The following is a 21,198-nucleotide window of genomic DNA, read 5'->3' as shown; positions in this document are numbered from 1 at the left end:
CCAGCAGCTGAAAGACACCTTGTTTTTGCTGGAATGGAGAGCTAGAAAGTTCTCCTACAACCCCACTGTGAATTCCTTCCTTGCAACACTCACAAACTGAGCTACACTATGCAGTTACACTTGATAAATGTTGGTATGTAGCAGCCCCACAAATATTTACAGATAGCTTTTGTGCTCTTTTTGGTTTAAACTTCCCCAGGACCCTCATCATTCTGAAAATGGTGTATCTTCAGGGCCTCCCACCCATCCTGCCCAGCTTCCTGGGGCCTGTCCTACATTTCACCTCAGCCTCTCTCTTTACTACGTCTCTCCTGAGATGGCTGTAAAGCACATAATGTCACACAGAGGACACACATGGAAGAGGAGCACTTTGGACTGTCACAAGTTACTACTTGTCAGTTCAGGGAGCAGCTTTAACATATAGCTTTCAGTCGTGACGTCATCTGGGTTTAGTTACACTAAATATTATAATATAATATCATAAAGTAATCTAATCTGTGAGGGATGTTCCCACAAAAGAGAACCATAGGAAAATGTTGAAGATAAATTTAGACTATTGAGAATACAGGTGCCCTCGTTAGACTTAGGGCTTTTGTTTGTTTGTTTGTTTTAGAAAGGGGGAGAGGGGTAGGGGGAGAGGGAAATATAGAATTCCAAGCAGGCTCCATGCCCAGCATGGAGCCCAAGGTAGGGCTCTATCTCCTGACCCTGAGATCATGACCTGAGCTGAAATCAAGAGTCAGACGTTTAATTAACTGAGCCACCCAGGTGCCCCTAGACTTAATGTTTTAATAAACATTCCAGATATATGTGTGTATATTTACATTTCCCAAAATGTGTTCCACAGAATATCAACTTTGTTGGCCATTTATAGGAAGGATTCCATTTTCAGATAGGAGATAAGTTATATGAAACTCTAAGCTCGCACTTTTAAATGTTTCATTTATTGGAAATTCTAAAAGTTCTTTAATATGCCTCGGCACACTGTGCTGGCTAGAGAGGGAAAGAGGGATCATGTAGGGTTTGGTCCCAAAATACATGTTCCTCAACGTATATTCTCGGTGGAGTACTGCACAGAACAGATGGGGGGGAATGTTGCATCAGCCCAGCAACATGTGTTAGAGCACACCACGGGAATACTTGCCTGGTGATCAGGTGCCCTGCAATTTCCTCAACTGTGGATATGTCAGGCATGTGGTACATGAGTACTCACAAGCAGAAACGTGCGGCCTTCACCAAGAAGACCTCCAGGAATCACTTCATCATCCTCTTAAATGGTTTTTTCATGGTAGTAATTAGAAGTTCCTAAAATATCATGAAACTCTCCTCAAGATTCCTTTTTGAAGGTAAAAATCCTTATACATTCAAACCATCCATTGAGCTTTCAAGTGGAAATTTCTTGAAGAAATTAATTTAGTGGTACTACTGGGAAGTGCCGTCTATGAGGAATTATGGCAGCACAGGGCTTGGGTGGGTCTTGGTCCCAAGTGCCTACTGCAGTTCTGGAAGTAGCATTCATATATTGAGTGTGTAGTACATGCTTGGCACTTTCACACACATGATCTCATTTCAACTTTAAGAAAACCTTGCCAGGTAATATGTCTGCTTTCCCAATAGAAATGCTCAGAGGGATGAGGAAACAGAGCAGGGAGTAAAGAGCTGACATAGATGGCTGATGCCAAAGCCCAGGGACAACCACCATATCTCCTCAACTCCCAGAGGATAGCCTCTGGAATATTCCTTCTTTGGAATATTCTAGAAGGAATGAAGCTCATACAACAGAAAAACCTCAAAAAATTATTATGAATGGAGAGGCGGACTCTATCTTAAATCAGATGATACACCTGCCCTAACTCTACCGAGGGCCAAATCTCCAAGTAATTATGCCAAAAGACACAAAGATTTAGTAAAAAGATGATGGTTGGGGCACCTGGGTGGCTCAGTCGGTTAAGCGGCTGCCTTCTGCTCAGGTCATGATCTCAGGATCCTGGGATCAAGCCCCACATTGGGCTCCTTGCTCAGCGGGGAGCCTGTTTCTCCCTCTGCTTGTGCGCTCTCTCTCTCTGTGTCAGATAAATAAATAAAATCTCAAAAAAAATATGATGATCAAAAACTTGGAGATTGAACTAATACAATGTTATATGACAATTATATCTCGCAAAAAAGTGGGGGGAAAAAAAGAACTTAAGATTGTAACTTCAGTGATGTGTGCAACAACAGTATTAAGCAGGGCCAAGGTGTCTGAGGCCCTCAAACATTAACTTCATGGGAGATCTGGTGGGTGGGGAGCACAGAAGAGAGTTGGTAGCCAGGACAGAACTGGCAAGGCTCAAACAAAGTCACTGGCTTTGAAAGTTTTTTTTTTCTTCTTATGTATTTCCCAAGTTAGTTTATGTGTCTACTACTTTGGCATACAAGAAGCACAAAGTACTTTTTTTTTTAAACTGCCAACTACTGATCGGTCAATGGCAGGCTGTTGGAATTGCAATTTCTTTGAAGATCCTAATGGCAAATAATCCTTGTTAGACTCATTACACCTCTTTCTGCACAAGGAGGAGAAAAATGTGAAAGTCTAGTACCTAACTCTCTTATACTCGAAAAGTCTGTGGAAAATGCCGTCTGGATTAATTTGGGGGGGAGTCATCTCTCCCATCTCGCAAGGGATGATTGGAAAGAATACTGGAGAAGTAAGAATGGGCAACTGGGTCATCTCCTGGTTTCCACCCAATTAGCCTTTGTCATTTTCACTGAAACAAATTCAGAGGTCATTAGATACTTCTGCATTCAAAGGTAAACTGTAAAGGAAAAGCATCCAAATAACTTCTTGGTTATTTGCAGCTTGGGATCATCTACACTTCTATTCATAAAAAGAAAATAAAGAAGAGACCCTAACAGAGTTTTCTCAAAATGAAGAATAAAAATGCAATAAACTATATTACTGGGAAAATGTTGAAAAGAAAACCTGTGTATTTTGGAGTGAAATACTATCTGATGCAGAATATATACAATAATTGCTCTACTATAAACTCCTTTTTCAAAACCAGAGTTCATCACAGAAACATGGGTTTAAAAAATTAATCATCAGGCCATGAATTGCACTGCCATAAAAGAAAGCCATTCTTTTCTGCTTATAAACAACAGAACTACCAGATATGCAGATGCATGCCTCAGTATCTCAGTGCAATGGTGTATTTACTTGTATAAATATTTAAAGTCAGACCTTTGAATTTCTAATGAAGTAGTATACCACTTTACAAAATAAGGTACTAGTAAATTTAGATGTACGACAAATAGAACTCTGTTCAGAATACTAATTGCTGCTGTTGATGTTCTAAAACTAAAAAAAAGTAATGATATTCAGATTGCATCTAAACAAGCCTAATACATGTGCAGAAATATTAATAGGTCTTGATGAAACCTTACTGCTAAAATTGTTAAATTATCAGACGAGCTAATCACCTCCTACTTTGGTTAGTTTTAAGTTATCAGAGGTACAGGGCGAGCTTCCTGTCTGGCACTCCCCCCACCCTTGCTCTTATTTTAATGATACACATTCAATTATCACAGGCAAGAAAACAGTCACAACAGAAACATCTGTAGTTTGCCGTATAATGACTGGGTGTTCCCCATGGAGACTGACCTTGTCACCCAGACGCAGGTGCTGAAAGGCTGTGGGGTGGGGGTGCTCACACGTGTAAATATATGACATGATTATGAAGTATTTTCCATCTTAGTTTATGTTAACGTAAGCTCACATGTTCTGCTCTGACGATTAATCGCCTGCTCCAGTATGCAGTGGCTGAATATCCTTGCTCTTAGTGGAGTTCACAAACCACTAACCTAGAAGGTTCCGATTACATGATAAGGCTGAATTCCTTTTGAAACTCTCAGGTCACTGTAACTTTACCTGTGATTGGGATCTTCGCAGCCATGCTTTCTTCCCTGCTCTCATCTCCACAGCCACTGGAAACTTCTAAAAACAAAACATGCGATGATAAAAGTGTATCTCAAGGTTATATTTATGGAGTGGACCTTTGTTTGCCTTTTTTTTTTTTTTTTAACTGCCGTTTCTTTTATTTTCATTGACTCCCCATGTCCCTTTCTGTGGGTTAGTTTATTTTTTTGTCCGAAATTGTACCATTTCTAAAAGGAAGTCTATTCTTTTTAAAGATTATTTATTTATTTGAGAGAGCTGGAGAGAGCGTGAGCAGCAGGGGAGAGAGAGAAATGGGCCCAATCCCAGAATGCTGGGATCATGATTTGAGCCCAAAGCAGAGGCTTAACTGACTGAGCCACCCAGGTGCCCAAAAGGAAACCTGTTCTAAATCTAAGGTATCTCTATGTTGCCCTGAAGCAAAATACTATAGTGTGCAACATCTTTCAAATTCAAATAGGTCTTAAAACAAGTGAGCTCCAAATCCTGTGCATGTATATCGACTTCTAAGCATATCCTGAGCAACTTATGACTCTCAGAAATGACATTACAGCAGTTTCCTGGCATGCCTTAACAGTACTACTAAAACAATCACAATTCCCAGATACTAAAAATTGCCTCTTAAATTTGGGGAGCATAAACTCATTGATTCTTAGTCATCTGTTAAAACTTTTATAAGGTTCCATTATAATTAAAAAGAATGCTTACAAATTATGAATAGATTTTATTAAGTGATATAAGAAACTTCAACGGATGAATGGATAAGGAAGATGTGGTCCATATACACTATGGAGTATTATGACTCCATCAGAAAGGATGAATACCCAACTTTTGTAACAACATGGACGGGACTGGAAGAGATTATGCTGAGTGAAATAAGTCAAGCAGAGAGAGTCAATTATCATATGGTTTCACTTATTTGTGGAGCATAACAAATAGCATGGAGGACAAGGGGCGTTAGAGAGGAGTAGGGAATTTGGGTAAATTGGAAGGGGAGGTGAACCATGAGAGACTATGGACTCTGAAAAATAGTCTGAGGGGTTTGAAGTGGCGGGGGGGTGGGAGGTTGGGGTACCAGGTGGTGGGTATTATGGAGGGCACGGCTTGCATGGAGCACTGGGTGTGGTGAAAAAATAATGAATACTGTTTTTCTGAAAATAAATAAATTGGGAAAAAAAAAAAGAAACGTCAGAGTATTTTATGGAATCATTTTAATGGAATCACCTTCATCTTTGTGACATGATCAAAATGATCTACTGCCAAGAGATTCATTTTGCTAATATTTCATTACTTACAAAAACTTATTGGAGGGATGCTTGGGTGGCTCAGTCACTTAAGCCTCTAACTTCGGGTCAGGTTATGGTCTCAGGGCCCTGGGATGGAGCCCCGTGTCCTGGGATCCAGACCCACACTGGGCTTCCTGCTCAGTGGGGAGTCTGCTTCTCCCTACCCGCCTTGTGCTCCATCTCTCTTTCAAATAAGTAAATAAAATCTAAAAAAAACCCCCTTATTGGATATTCAGTAGAACTGCAGACCTATGGTTAGGTCTTCCATTTCTGTTAGACTAAATGAAAACAAATATATTTCCTAAGAGGTGGTATAAAACAAAGAACATATCATGCATATTAAAATCAGAAGTATTCTCTAGTCAGCTTAATTTTATAGGCAATACCCTGAGAAAGAGGGTGTTGGGTTGACTCTGAATGCATGTTTTCTGTGGACAGAATTTATAGCAACAGTTACCTTGTTCCTTTGTACAAACACTGTTGAGCCACTGAGCGGGTTTGGCTTCCTTTATTCCACTATTCTCATTCAGAATAGATGGTAAGCTGCAAGATGATTCATTACTGTGAATAGCTGACCTATCCTCACACTCTTCTGTAAGGGCTTTTTTCAATAATGCTGTTGCCTAGAGTGTTTAAAAGAAAGCACAAAGAAATAAAAACAAACTCTAACCACATTACCCTTGGTCTCAAAAACCCAGCCTTCAAAAGTAATGTTAGGTTAAGCTTTACTTGGGGTTTAATTTGCTTCCTGACATTTAACTGAAATTAAAATATCTTCAAGATGAGACAACATCTGATTATTTTCCATCATAATTTCTTTACAACACTAGCACTTGTGATACCTTCTTTGAGGACTTAAAGAATGCCGAAATGTTCTTTGACTCGTAAAGTATGTATATGAGATGTGACCACCTCCATTAATCTGGGCTGGTTTATCCAAGATTTATCTTTCACTGCATGAATCTGGTTTTTTAGGCATGGAAGATGGTTGATTTGGAATGAGAAAGAGATCTGGAAGAATGTGACCTTGAAGTAACCCCATCTTTCTAGAAATGACCCTGAACTTCCCCAAATGGGAAGACTGCAGAAAAACTTCATGGCTGAGGAGGATACATGAAAGCAAAAAGAGAACTAACCTTATTCTATTTTATTTATTTATTTATTTATTTATTTATTTGTTTATTATTTATTTGACAGACAGAGATCACAAGTAGGCAGAGAGGCAGGCAGAGAGAGGAGGGAGCAGGCTCCCTGCTGAGCAGAGAGCCCGATGCGGGGCTCTATCCCAGGACCCTGGGACCATGACCCGAGCTGAAGGCAGAGGCTTTAACCCACTGAGCCACCCAGGCACTCCAAACTAACCTTATTCTAAATCATCATCTTTAATTAAGGATAAAGACACTCTGCACTTTGCCCCTCCGTCCACCGGGAGCTCAGGAAACTGGCCTGCCACACTATCTGTTTTCAAAGGGCCCTGAACTGTCTTACCCATATCACCTTATGTCTCGTGGGCAGGCAGGTGGGCACAGATTTCATCACGGCCAAGTTGAGAGGTAGAGAACAAATGGCAATTAACAGGACAAGTTAATACTCTCGTCTATTCATTTCCAGGTCAGTATACTCTGCTCCCGAGAAATACGAATATACTGGTAACAAGAGGTAACCAAGCCTCCTTCTAGAGTGTAGGTTTCTCTCTCAGTTCCTACTTGTAAGTGGTGATTTGCCCAGGCTTTTCACAGAGAAAACCTAGGTGGTGGTGCTGACCTATCACTGGTATCTGACGACAGGGCAGTGTCCAACCCAATCCATGGGAAACGAACATGAGACTCTACAAGTTAATAAGAGTGGGACTGGACAGAACATTACAGGTCATCTTTAGTCTAAGCACAAAGCCGTGTAACACCGTAATTATCTGGGGAAGAAGAGGGAATACAATAATCTTTCCTTGTGATTAATATGAAAGAAGGTGAAGATGCCTTGACAGGGAGAATCACTGAGGCAGAATATGGAAGATCTAGCCTTGTTGAGTTTGCCTGGAACATACTTTGAGGTCACTGCCATGGGTCTTGACATCCCTGCAAGGCTCTTAACCTTCTGCCCTCCCTAGGACTAGCTGGCCTCTTGAACTTGCACCCATTCTAGGGGCTGCAGCAGCTGACTGGAGGGGAATAAAGGAGTTCTAGCCTCCTTGGTCAAGGGACTTGGCATCAAGTTAGACTTGCAGCCAAGACCTGTCTGTGGTCCACTTCTAGTAACTAGGTGTTTTTCCTCCATTTGTTTAAATTTAGTCCTGAATCTTACTCCCATGGTGGTACCTCTGTACTGGGGTGATCTGCACAGTATCCCTGCAGACTAGGATTCGGGTATAAAGTCCTGCCTCTGAAGCCCAGGCCAGGGCTGGTTCCTGTCACTGGCTGCCACAGTGCCCCAGGCCCAGCTGCCCACATGGACCACTGCACCACATCTGCTTCCAGAATCTGTCCAGGAAGAGAGGTATGAAGAGTAGGACGACCACATCCTTGAACTGTCATCTTTCAATTGACAATATGGTCTCTGGACCAGCCTGGAATGTCTCATTTCTAGATCTCCGCCCATTCTGATCTAGTCTGTTCCCACAGAGAGTTAAGCTCCAACTCTCTGTACCCAATAATCCTGGCTATGTGAAAAGCATTTTAGAATGTGAACAGAAAGGGGTGCCTGGGTAGCTCAGTGGGTTAAGCTTCTACTTTTGGCTCCGGTCATGATCTTGGGGTCCTGGGATCAAGCCCCGCATTGGGCTCTCTGCTTAGCAGGAAGCCTGCTTCCCCTATCCACTGCCTGCCTCTCTGACTACTTGTGATCTTTGTCAAATAAATAAATAAAATATCTAAAAAAATATATATATATATTCATATATATATATATATATATATGAACAAAAAGAATTGGCCCAGAGTCTATATTGACAGCTGTAGTTTTGGGGCACCTGGGTGACTCAGTGTGTTAAGCCTCTGCCTTTGGCCCAGGTCATAGTCTCAGGGTCCTGGGATTGAGCCCCACATTGGGCTCTCTGCTCAGCAGGGAGCCTGCTTTGCCTGCCTTTCTGCCTACTTGTGATCTCTCTCTGTGATCTAAATAAATAAAAATCTTGGGGAAAAAAAAAAAAAAAGAAAGCTGTACTTTTCTTTTTCTGATAGTAAAATACTCCAAACATCTGAATATCCCTCAAAGATGTATTTCTTCCACATCTTACCTTACGTAATAGCTGTAACTAATAATTTCTTGGCATGACTTCATAATGGCCTGTCTTCACATATATCTCAAGAATAAAATTATTCAAGGACTGTTGCTACTTCCTGCACTTTGTGCTGTAGAATTTGCAGACAATAGAAACTGGGGTTGCCAGTGACTCAGATTACTTATTAGGCCCTCCATGATGACACACAATTTATTTCAAAGCTTTGTGCATCCCTTTTCATAGGAGACCTTCTTTTGCTGTAGCTGCATTCCAACTGGTCCTCAAAATAAAATGCTATATTAATACTGAATGTCTTTCTAATAATAAGTCTTTCTATGCTTAATAACCATATGAGCCCTGCTGACAGTTCTACACTGAGCCCTCTTTTCTTTCTTTTTTCTTTTTTTTTTTTTTTTTTGACTAGGGTGAAGTAAGTAGAGTGGTGGGCATACTGCAGGTCTTTATTTATTTCGTGTATTTCACAAATGAAGATAAATGATCTTCACTCCTCAATACTCCTTTCACTAGGACTTCTCTTACTTTTTTGAGAGAGACACTTATAAAAGGACTCATCTTCTAAGATAATTCCATAGATAATTTCTCAAAGATGAGTTTTGTCTATCTGTAAGGATTTTGATAGAAGGTCAAATTACTACAGGAGAATGGCTGGCTTGGCTTTAGTGGACCATGGAGCCAACAGAGAACAGCAGATGTGCCCAGCGGGTCATCCGTAAAGGAATCCACAATATAAGGCCCCAATAAGCAGGGAATAATGATAAGCAGCACAGTAAGAAACACCAGCCTCAGATAAGGAATAGTCAGAAGGTTTTGAGTCAAAAATAAGTTTGGTAGAGTTGGGAGAAACATCTGTAATACATTCTCAAACTGATTGTTTACAGACCTTTTAGAAAGGCATATTTTTAAGGAAGCCCCCGACTTGAAGGAGCTACAACACTAACCCATACCTGCACAGGAACAAAGCCCAGAGAAGAGTGAACAAGCTGCTTTACACAGCTCATGCTGGGACTGAATGGGCTCTGCAAATTGGAGCTCTCTATGTGAAAAATGCCACCAGACAACAACTTTTCCTACCGGCCTCCTGATGGTGCTTATGAATGGACTATGCTTGGGTTTCAACTTATCCGTTAGCTAATAAAGGCTCTCTTTGATTGCATACATTTTGAGCCCAGGAGGGCAATGGAGACTGTCACTGTTTAAGTCTGATGCTTAAGTCAATATCAATAAGCTAGTCTCTCACTTTTCTGCCTTCCCCAGAGCCAGGCAAAAGGGAAATTCAATGCCAAGGCACACACTGTTTGCAGAATGACTGGTGGTGATATCCCTACATTTCAGATCTTACTTTTTATTTTTATTTTTTTAGAAGATTATTTATTTATTTGACAGAGAGAGAAAGAGAGAGAAACAGCGAGAGAGGGAACACAAGCAGGGGGAGTGGGAGAGGGAGAAGCAGGCTCTCCACAGAGCAGGGAGCCCTATGCAGTGCTCGGATCCCAGGACCCTGGGATCATGACCTGAGTTGAAGGCAGCTGCTTAACGAAGGAGCCACCCACAGTCGCCCCCACATTTCAGATCTCATAAAAGATAAATCATCCCATGAATTATACTCAGCAGGACACCTAGAGTTATTGGTTCAATGTGCTAGAATTTTCCTCAAAGTTCAGTTTCAATATGGATCCTGCTAGGTCGAGAGCCCAGAGAGTCATCTCTTAATTTATATCCAGAAACAATCAAGTGTGATATTCACATGCATACATAGATAGATGAATGTATTACTGGAAAAGACATTATGTCCTAAACACTATTAAAATAAATGAAAGGAGGAAATCAAACTGTTCAAAATATTGCAACAAATTGCACCAATTTATAGGGGAAAAAAAAGTTCTTACAAGTCAATAAGAAAAAAATTACTAACCTAATAGAAAGATGAGCAAAGAACATGAACCTGCAAATTATTAAAGAAGAAATACAAATGGCTAACAAATAGGTAGGGGAAAATTTGACCTCAATTGTAATAGAAAGGTCAAATGAACAACAACAAAAAAATGGATGTCATTTGTACTTCTCAATCTTGTTCCAAAAAAAAAAAAAAAAGTCAATAGTATCCGATTTCATAAAAAGCTCAGGGAAATCACATTTTCATTCATTCCTTGTAACTGATGACCCTTCCAGAGTGAGACGTACTGGTGCATAGCTACAGTGTGAGAGATGCACGTACCTTCTGACCTCACAATTCCACATCTAGAAATTCATCCTAAGGGAGTAGTGTGGACGTCTGTAAAAATTGAATGGCCCAAATGTTCTTTGAAATATTTTTTACTAGAGGAACAATTAAAAACAAAAGAGACTGGAGTATCCATACGGGGATATCTGTACAGCCATTTGAAATGATGTAGAAGAACATGGGATGATATGAAGGAACCCTACTTGTGACAAGTGGGAAAAAAAGCAGCTTTGTACCTACAGTACAGCCCATGTTTGTCAATATATTAAATATTAAAAACCACATACTGCAATTCCAATGGAAAATTATCTTTTATTCTTTTTGCTTATCTCAATATTCCAATATTCCAAATTTGGAGGGGTTTTTTTTCCTGCTAGTTTTTTTTTTTTTTTTTTAAACGTATGCTACCCATAAAAGAGGCCGGTTTCTGTGATGGGTGCTACAAATATAAAGAGAAGGTAAATGTGAAAGCATTTAGTAAAATTAAATTCTCTCCTATACATAAATCAGTGCTATTAATGCAGATACAAAAAAAAAAAAAACCACCAAGAAAATGAAAAAAAATCAGGTGACATTTTCTTCTAATACACAGATTTAATTGATCTTCCTCAAGGATCTTCCTCTTGCACACTGGAAGTGATTTTTCACAAGTTAAAGCAAAATGCTCTTAAGTTATATCTAAGTTATAGGAGGGGAAGAGGAAAAGTTATGGGAAAGGGGGTTTTTATCTATGTAGCAATTAAAAGAAACAGGAAAGTATTCATATGAGCCAGCAAACATGTATTTAAGAGATAAGGTCAAAAATCCTGTCCATCATTTAGGGAGAGGTGAAGGGATTTCTGTGACCAGTCACATGTCTCTCTGGCGGTGCATGTGTGGTGAGGGACATGACTGACCTGCTCTGCAGGTGACAACAGCAAGCCACTCTGCTTCGCCTGGAGGAGTTCTCCCAGCAAAAAGAGGCATCACGTAGGAAAAAAGGAGTATTAAGGCACTTAGTGTTTTAATGAAGCACCCAACTCATTCTTTTTTCCACATAAAGTAATTACAAATTTTTCTGATTTAAAAGCATGCAGCTCAATTATGTAATTACCTAATAGGTTATGCAGGTGCTGTGGATCTTATCTGGTCTCGAGGGGACATAATCTGAGTTTCCGCGGCTTTAATGATGTATTTACTCAAGAGACAGGATTGACTCCAGCTGACAGCAAAGGGACCCACAGGTAAACATCATTTACATGTGGCTGTTTAATTAGCCATTTACCCAAGAGATCAAAGTAAATATTTCTGAGCTTCATTAGGTTCTTCACCAAGTAATTTCTAGTAGAGCTTTCTTAAATTTTGAAAATCTCTTAGTTTTATGATTTTTATCTATGGAGAACTATTTAACCCATATACTAAATGTGTATATTGTTTCAATGCAGAGAAACAACTCAAAGACACTTGAAATTTTTTTCATTGTGACAGAATGACTGTGTAAAACAAAGCAGTCCTAGAATTCACAAAAGCATTTTGTTGTAAAGTTCACAAGGCTTGTCTTGCTCATGTCATTTTGGCAACAGGGTTCTTTAGGGCTTTGCATTTCTTCAGTCCCAAACTAACAGAAACTTCTCACTTACTTCTACTTTTAAGGGCAGATTTCATCATTAATTTGTTGGTAGCTTTTATGATTGTCACAAAGATGAGATCACAATGATTTAAAAAGGAACAAAAAATTGGAAAAAAAAAAGGAACAAAAAGTGTACTAGGGGAGGCAGAATATCATTTGGTTTCTAAGTTTTTAATCAAGCTGCCCCCTTCCCATTAATACTGGAATTATTATTTGAAAAATTATGAGTGAATTGGTAGTCTGGAACTTGGAATATGTGTTCTACTATCAACAAGTTAAATAACAAGATGACTAGATAGCGAAGGGAAGTATACCAATACTTCTGTCACCCTTGATGTGGGTGAAATGTGAAGTACTTGCAGTGAATGGAATGAATGGGAAACAATGTTGTTATAAAATAGTACTGAATAAAGGGCGCCTGGGTGGCTCAGTGGGTTAAGCCGCTGCCTTCGGCTCAGGTCATGGTCTCAGGGTCCTGGGATCGAGTCCCACATCAGACTCTCTGCTCAGCAGGGAGCCTGCTTCCCTCTCTCTCTCTCTCTGACTGCCTCTCTCTCCGTCTACTTGTGATCTCTCTCTGTCAAATAAATAAATAAAATCTTTAAAATAAAATAGTACTGAATAAAATGGACAACAAAACCTGAGAACAATATTCTTCTTAAGAACCACATTTATCAACAAGTATGGAATGGACCTAAGAAACACAGGTTCTGTTTTTCCTAAAGAATATCGTTCTTTATTTACCGAATCACACAAAATGCAGCAAAATGCAAGTGTGCAAGGGGGATACATCCAAGATTATCTGTGAAAAGGGAAATGGGATCCATGAGAGAAACATGTAGCTGTATCTGTAACTGCAATAGTGATTTCAGAAGGAATCAAATAGGAGGAGGGAGGGGAGGCATAAGGTGATGGCAGGTTTTGTAGGAAGAAGGAAGCAGAAGGTGAGGTTTGAAAAAAATCTGGTGCAATGGTAACAACACACATGAACTTGGACAGGCATGGGACTTAATATTAAGTTCATTACATCATTCTAGGTGTGTATGTTTGAAATCCTTAAAAAAATCCTTGTCCTCTCTTTTTACTTTAGTTAAGATAGAGGCAAGGAAGGGGGTGCTTGAAGGATGGAAGGTGCTCTGAAAGGGGAAGTGATGGCAGAGACTCGACTGCACAGTGACAGTGGTGTGTGACTTCAGTGCTGAGGTGGCAAGGCTTGCCTCCAGGAGGGGCATGTGTCAAATCCTTGAACCCTGAATATGATACAAATATGAACTTAAGAAAAGATCAAAGCCAGAAGACCCTACATTGAAGATGAGAAAACATACTTTGAAACAAGACACAGTGACAAGACATTAAACTTAGAAGAAGTGCCATCTCTCTGAATAGATGGCCTTCTAGAGAATCATGAAGACTACACTGGGCATGCTTTAGACCTGGGCTTCCGGGTCCTCTCTTGCTCTCCTTGGGGATCTACTCCATCTGTTCAGCATCTTCACACTCTCCCTCAGGTGATTCCTTGCTTAAAAAACTCTTAGGGCTTTCCAGGTCTGCTAAACCAAATACAAACTCCCCACTTGTGCTGGATGGATGCTGCACACAGGGCCCATGAGCACTCAGGACCTTGGAGGGAGCCTGCCCTCCAACCAGAAGGACCAGAGCCCGGTTCTACTTCCTGGGCCTGTTCCTTGGCTCCCAACAGCACTTCCCTGTTGCCCCTGCCATCTCCTTCCTGATACACCCACTTGCACTCAGTCTATTAAAATTCTGTCTCTCTTTTACGGGTCATCTCATACCTCTCTACTCCCTCTGCTGTAAAGTCGGCCCTCATTGGATCTCTGGGTGGCTTGGCTCCTTTTTCTGAAGGCCCATAGCCTCCACTATTCTCTTATTGCACACATCCCACTATGCCATTATCCAGAAGGAGATGCCACATTTTTCTTTCTTTCTTTCTTTCTCTTCAATGGATCTGGTCTGGTACCTGTGTACAGAGGTGGATCAATATGTATTTGCTGAATTAACATTTATGACTGTTCAGTATTTTCAAAGTATGGAGTAGAGAAAGAAAACCAGAATGCTATAAAATGCTTCTAAGTTCTTTGAAAAATGTTGCGCTTGTTGTGTCTAATTAGGTCACCTCCAGGATCTCAATTAACTGTATGGAGGAAGTTGAGATTCCTACACAAAACTCTGTGCAAAAGGCCTAACGTGCAAGCAAACCAACCATAAAAACTCACTTATTATGGAATATTTTTAAAAATTATTTTAACCATTGTCAAGAATGTGACTATTTCTACAAATAATCCTTTGCATAAAATTTAAACTTATTTTTAAAAAAAGTAAATATTACTGACCCTTGTCATCTGGTCCATATTTTTGACTGGGAAAACTTCAGATGGCTTAGCTGCCTCTTCTCTGATAGAATTATCAAGTTCTTGCAAGGTGGCAACACGCTGACCCAAGTGTGCCCTCAATAAAGCTGTTGCTGCTGCTTGTTCAGATCTATAAAACAAAAAGGGGAAACACATTAAATGTTGGCCGTACTGTATTACCTAGGAGATTCCTTCATTTTTAGAGGTACCATAGTCAAGTCAGCAAAGGACAGTTTATCCAGAAAAGTCTGGAACCTAGTATATTCGGGACTAAGATAATTTCCAGGGTCCAGGTATCTTTTTTTTTTCCCATTTACTTTGGTTATGAGTTCACTGCTAAATGAGCATTCCCAACTTTGATTGCCTAGAGGAACTACCTGGGAGCTTTGCAAAATCTAAGTGCCTGGTGCCACCCCTAAAGGATCTAGTAAAATTGGACCGGGGTGTGGTCTGGCTGTTAGGACTTTTTTAAGGCTCACAGACAGAGTGGTTCTAGTGTATAGCCATGGTTTCAAATCACGGCATAGATGGTCAAGCTCCTCTTACATGTGGTTAAAAAACCCGATCACATGGGCGCCTGGGTGGCTCAGTGGGTTAAGCCGCTGCCTTCGGCTCAGGTCATGATCTCGGGGTCCTGGGATCGAGTCCCGCATCGGGCTCTCTGCTCAGCGGGGAGCCTGCTTCCTCCTCTCTCTCTGCCTGCCTCTCTGCCTACTTGTGATCTCTCTCTGTCAAATAAATAAATAAATAATCTTAAAAAAAAAAAAAAGAATATACTTATTAAAAAAAAAAAAAACCCCGATCACATTTTATGCTCAACAACCGTTTATCCTTGTTATACTCTTACTATGGTCTACTTGTAATAAAAAAGCATTAGGATAATATTAGGAAAGACTTAAAAGTGAGCCTAAATTATATGGCATGTAGTACACCTCTGGGGTAGGAGATGGACAAGCTGAGCCTGGAACACCTTGGCATCACAGAGGAAACTCTCAGAGACTACTGAGTCATGTCTAAAGGCCTCACAGACTACTGTGAAAGGGATCCCAGTGGCCCCAGATGAGACAATGTGAACACCAAAAAAACAATGACTGCAATGGACTGGCACACAGCAGATATATGAAAATCATGAGTTCATTTAAAAAAAATAACCGAAAAAGTAAGGAAGCTTTGAAAAGAATAAGAACCTCTGGATTTAGCCTTAAAAAAGGAAGCAAGTCTTAAACTTGTGAGTTTGAGAGCAAAATTGGGAAACTATATTTGAGAGTAGCCACTAAGAGAGACAATTAATTAATTGCATGATGGTTCATCATACAAGATAAAACTACTTACTAACTGATCATTATTATCTTAAAATATGCTTTCCCGGATGCCTGGCTGGCTCAGTGGGTTAAATAAAGCCTCTGCCTTCAGCTCAGGTCATGATCTCGGGGTGCTGGGATCAAGCCCCACATAGGGCTCTCTGCTCAGCAGGGATCCTGCTTCCTACTCTCTCTCTTTCTCTGCCTGCCTCTCTGCCTGCTTGTGATTTCTGTCAAATAAATAAATAAAATCTTTAAAAAAAAGTTTTCCCAAAGGCATTGATGAATGAAATTTTTTATCAAGTACCCCAAATGAATGAATCATATTTTAGTGGTTCATTAATTATTTAAAATACTGACTTAGTCCTCTACGTAATAAAAAGCCTTTCTTTCAAATGAAGGTCTTTGAACACTTAATCCTTGATAAAACAAAAATCAATAATAATGGTCTTGTTCTTTTTTCTTTTCTGTTCTTCATCTTTTCTTGATGCTTCATTTTATAAGCAGGAATTTGGAAGTCTTCACATTACCTTTTAGCATAGGCCATGGGGCAGGTGTCCTAGTCTAAGGATGAGATTAAAGAGGTTGATTGCCATGGTTTGGTCAGGGGCACAAGCAGGACTTCAGCCACACCAAACATGGCTCTATTCAATAGGCTTTAAGGAGTTCATAATTGCTAGAGGCATCTCACTCTGCCTGGCTTTGACTTCTATGACATCAGAATCATTAGCAATCAAGGAACAAAAGCAGATCATTCTTTCCAAATCTGCATCTCTGGGATGGTTTATCAAATTGACTAGTTTGGTCCAGGGGAGATCACCAAGAAAGCAGGAGTATTTCACTTAGGGGAGTACCCAGCAATAACTATTGGGTGTTGAGGGGTGTAGGGGAGTTGTTAGAGCAAGGAGGACAGTGGGGAGCCTGATGCCAGGGTTAAAACTATTAGAAAGAATGTGTATTTAAAAACCTACTTGTCTCTCACAGGTCCTATAAAACTTGGCACTTTGGCTAGACAGCAAAACAGTGACAATCAGTGTGTGTTACACACTATTCCCACAGTACATGCGACAATTCTAATTGTAACAGAACATAACACTGACATTAGTAACCATTCCTGACTTCTTTATCTGGCTTTGAAAAATGATTGTGGTAACCAAACAGTCTTGAAGGCTCCAGATATTAATTTTAAAATTTGTGTTCATCATAAAGAAGGATGATTCTTAGAGAAGGCTGATTTATACACAACTATAGATCAATAGTCACGTAAAATGCAACCTTTCATAATGGAAATCAATGCTCTATCATGCATGTTGAGAAACTATAACAAACGTTAGTCTAGTAGATGTAGATATTATATCTTCTCACCCACAATCACAGTTTGGCAGCCGAGGTTAAGAGAGTCAAACAATGAATCATTTAGTCTACAAGTCAGTTTGCACACAGAATTATAAATGCATATATGCTTCCTATGCCACATGCCACAACTGTGGTTTATGCTGAACAGTATATCAACAGATATAAAAGGCAGTGAGAAAGAAATAGGGGCCCAGTCAAAAGCCTCACGACACACAAGCACTGAACAACCTATAGAGTGCAGAAAGACTCCTTCCAGGCAGCTTCTTCCACCACCTTGTAAAGGAGTATTTTAAGACTGCTCTTTCATTTCACATGATAAATACATGGAGGAGGATTATTTTGCCTTTACTGCTTTAGGTTGAAAAGCTACTGGCTAGGAAGGTCATTTCCAACATTTCCCATAGTTTGGAGATCACTAGTGGAGATGCAGAGGGTAAAGGAAATGCACTCAGGATTTGTGAAGCTCATTGTGGTCTGTGAAATGGAACCATTCAATTGGTCAAGTTTGTTTGTTTGTTTGTTTGCTTGTTTTGCAATAAGGCCCTTTTAGAGACCATTATCCTGACTTCTCATGCCTTAAGGGGATCCAATATATACTACACTTAGGCTGAATTCTAAAGAAAGTAGTGAACAAAAAACAGTGAACATGGCACATTAAAGGTAGAGAAAAAGATGTTGGAGCTAAGATAACCAGACCCCAAGAGCCCCTCCTGTGGTCTCAGTCACACTAGGTCCTTGCAGATGGGCTTTCACAGACACCCATCTCCTGACCAGGCCTGAGTAATAATCTGTTTTCTATTAGTAAATGGTAGGACATATTTTTATAAGAAGAAATACAGTCAATCCCCAAAATACAAATCAAAGTTAGAACACTGGCAACATTTATGCCACATGAATTAGGTACTTACCAGATGACAGTACTGGACAAACCGTTATGCACTTTACATATTTGTAATTTTATGAACTATGTAAGTAGCCCACTGTCACAAAACTTCTGGGGCCATGAACAGAAACCCACATTGCCTAAAAGGTGGGTAGAGTGTATGGAATGGATTTCTCTTTGACTTAGGAAAAATGTATAAGCATTATGTATGGTTCATATGCACCAACCATCCTGCAAATAATTAACTTCCTCTCAACCCAGATTTGTGACCATTTAAGGCATATCTTTGGAATGGTGGCTCTCAAACTGGAAGAAGCAGAGTTCCCTTAAGGGTTTATTAAAATCCAGATGGCCAAACCGCACCTCCAGATTCCTGATTCAGGGGGTCTGAGGTGGGGCCTGAGAACACATGTTTCTTTCTTTTATTTTTTAAAAATTTTTTTAACAATTTCATTTATTTGTGGGGGCACACACGTAGGCAGAGCAGCAGGCAGATGGGGAGGTGGAAGTGGGCTACCCACTGAGCAGGGAGTCTGATGGGGGGCTCAGTTCCAGGACCCTTCGGGAGCTGAAGGCAAATGCTTTACCGACTGAGTGACCCAGGTGTCCCAGAAGACGTGTTTCTAACAAACTCCCAGGTTTTGTTGATGCTGCTAGTCCAGTGACCACACCTACAAATTAGAAGCCTGTGTCACTAGCATGACCTTGGACATTGAGGAATGCATCCCTCTAGGTGGTGGTTATACTAGATCATATCCTGGGTTGTTCTCAAAGTATGCTAATACGCCAGCAGACAAAGGCTACCTGCACTCCCTGCCCCCACCCCCCCAGCAAGCCCTTAAAACACTGCTATGAGCAGACACTGAGTAGATATATCCAATTAACAGGAACAGATATATTTACAAAGAAGTAAGAGTATTGTGATTTACAGTTGGTAAAAAGATTAAACTGATGACTACAAGCATCTACCCCAGTCACCACTGGGTGAGCTCAGAGTCTGCAACTCTGTAACCCTTCACATGTGGAAACTCTAGAAACAAGAACGGCTATTGCACCCCAGCAGCGATTAATACCTGACTTGCTTTTCACTGCTGTCCCCCGCAGATAAGGGTCTCGGAAACTGGTGAAGGACAGCTGCTCCGCAGGTTTCAAGGTCTTCTTCCAGAATGTCACTGTGATTATAGAGCCTATAAAATAAAACAGGTGCTGCATGAAATGTTTATTTAAGCACAGACCCCCTGCTTCTAGAATCTATGGTAGTTCCTTGTGGTTTATTGAAATATATCTGTAATATAAACTAGACATAAAAATGCAGCAACTAGACTGTCTCTTGACAAAAATGTAAAATGGGGCAGTTTGAAAAACTTGTTTGTGTGTATGTAGCAGTTTTAAATCCATCAGAGGAAGCAACTTTTAACCCTTTGAAGCCTTCAACGTTGTTCAATCTATAGCTGTGCAATCTCATTCCACATTGCATCTGACTGATAGGAATGCTAGATAATCTTAACAGTGGAAAAGGCTAATTTTATATTTTCAATCATAACAAAGTTAGAGCTCTAGAACTCATGTGAAATTTACTTAAATTGTCATTGCTAAGAAATTGCAAACTGCTGGCTGAAGTATAGGTTATGTCCTCTATTTCTGAATGCAGAAAAATGACTATTATTTCTCCACTTGGATCCCACTACAATAAAATTTTCTTGTTCTTAGTAAGAACAGGAAGGTGTGGGAAAAGGGACTGAGCCTTCATTATCTACTTCCAGGATACTGGGGACCAGCCAAGTCTAATAATTTGGCTACTGTTTCTAGTTAGGTCTGTCATGGTACAATTAGCCTCCAAAGAGATTAGCTAGTAACTTCCTTTTCAAAAATGTCTATTTTGGGGAAAATATGATTCTAAAAAGCTATTGGGAGAGGATATCAAAAACAAAACAGTACTTCTACTTTAAAGGAGATGATCACAGTTGGGAATGTTTGATATATTACCCCCACCCACCCCCAAAATGAAGCAACTCCAGAAGCAATATGTTAATTAGCAAAGTATTACTAATTTGTATTTACTTCCATAGTTGGTTATGTTACTGGATCCATTTGATAGCCCTATGCCTGACATCACAGGAATAAAGGAGATGTGCTCTGTCATATGGGAGGGTGAGAGACAACTGCAGGCATAATCCCCCTCCATCCCCCACTATCTCCCTACTCTGATGCAGGCTTTTACTCTGGGCAGGAAATAAAAATGACCCCCTTTATCTGGGACCTATTTTGGGCTCTGGGTCATACTGTCAGTGCCCCAACTCCTTGCCAAGTTCTGACCTCCTGTTTAGACTCTGAGTTTGGATTCTTAGACCTTGTGGGCAAGACCCTAGGTTGGGAACTTTACTCCTGAGCTCTGCTGCCAAAAATCTTTTAGACTCCTGGCCCATATCACTTAAAGTACCTATGAATACATTTTCTGGGCAAAATCTGGGTCCTAATTTTTCCTGAAAGGCTTTATCTTGCATCCACTAGACTCCCATAATAACACTTGCTCTTCAGAAGGGGAAGACAAGCCCACCAGTGGTAAGCCAATTTTAGAGATATAAAGGGGAGCTCACAATCAGTGGGCAGACAATCAGGAATGGTGAATGCCTCTGCCAGGTAGCTTTTAGACAGAAGGGAGATAACACTTCAGGCTTCCAAGCAGCACAGACCACGGTGTCAGGAAATGCCAGGAAAGAGGGGTGTGGGGACCAGCAAGAAGACAAGTTTGGCCAGATAGGGGTTGCTGTTGATGGTGAAAGGATAGTACAGATGACTCCTGAAGAACACAGGTATTATGGGCACCAACCTCCTTGTCCCCTGCCCAATACAGTCAAAATGCCATACATAGCTTTTGTTTGTTTGTTTATTTATTTTTAAAGACTTATTTATTTGAGAAAGAGAGAGAGAGAGAGAATGCATGAGTGGGAGGGGCAGAGAGAGATGGAGGGAGAATCTCAAGCAGACTCCATACTGAGCA

The 21,198-nt window shown here is 40.4% G+C and overlaps 1 protein-coding gene across 4 annotated transcripts in view; it reads right to left on the bottom strand.

Annotated features, from left to right (window-relative positions):
- KIZ (kizuna centrosomal protein) overlaps positions 1–21,198 on the bottom strand; it is a 134,579-nt gene that overhangs the window by 33,146 nt on the left and 80,235 nt on the right. For all 4 annotated transcript variants that reach the window (XM_044263551.1, XM_044263550.1, XM_044263553.1 and 1 more), the window contains 4 exons: positions 19,271–19,384; positions 14,640–14,787; positions 5,678–5,843; positions 3,908–3,973 (listed from right to left, as the gene is read on the bottom strand). In XM_044263551.1, coding sequence (XP_044119486.1) covers positions 3,908–3,973; positions 5,678–5,843; positions 14,640–14,787; positions 19,271–19,384 — 494 coding nt within the window. The remainder of the gene's footprint in view (positions 1–3,907; positions 3,974–5,677; positions 5,844–14,639; positions 14,788–19,270; positions 19,385–21,198) is intronic.

This window comes from Neovison vison, chromosome 8 (genome assembly GCF_020171115.1).
Source record: "Neovison vison isolate M4711 chromosome 8, ASM_NN_V1, whole genome shotgun sequence".
NCBI lineage: Eukaryota > Metazoa > Chordata > Mammalia > Carnivora > Mustelidae > Neogale > Neogale vison.
This window is presented reverse-complemented; position numbering and strand designations above follow the sequence as displayed.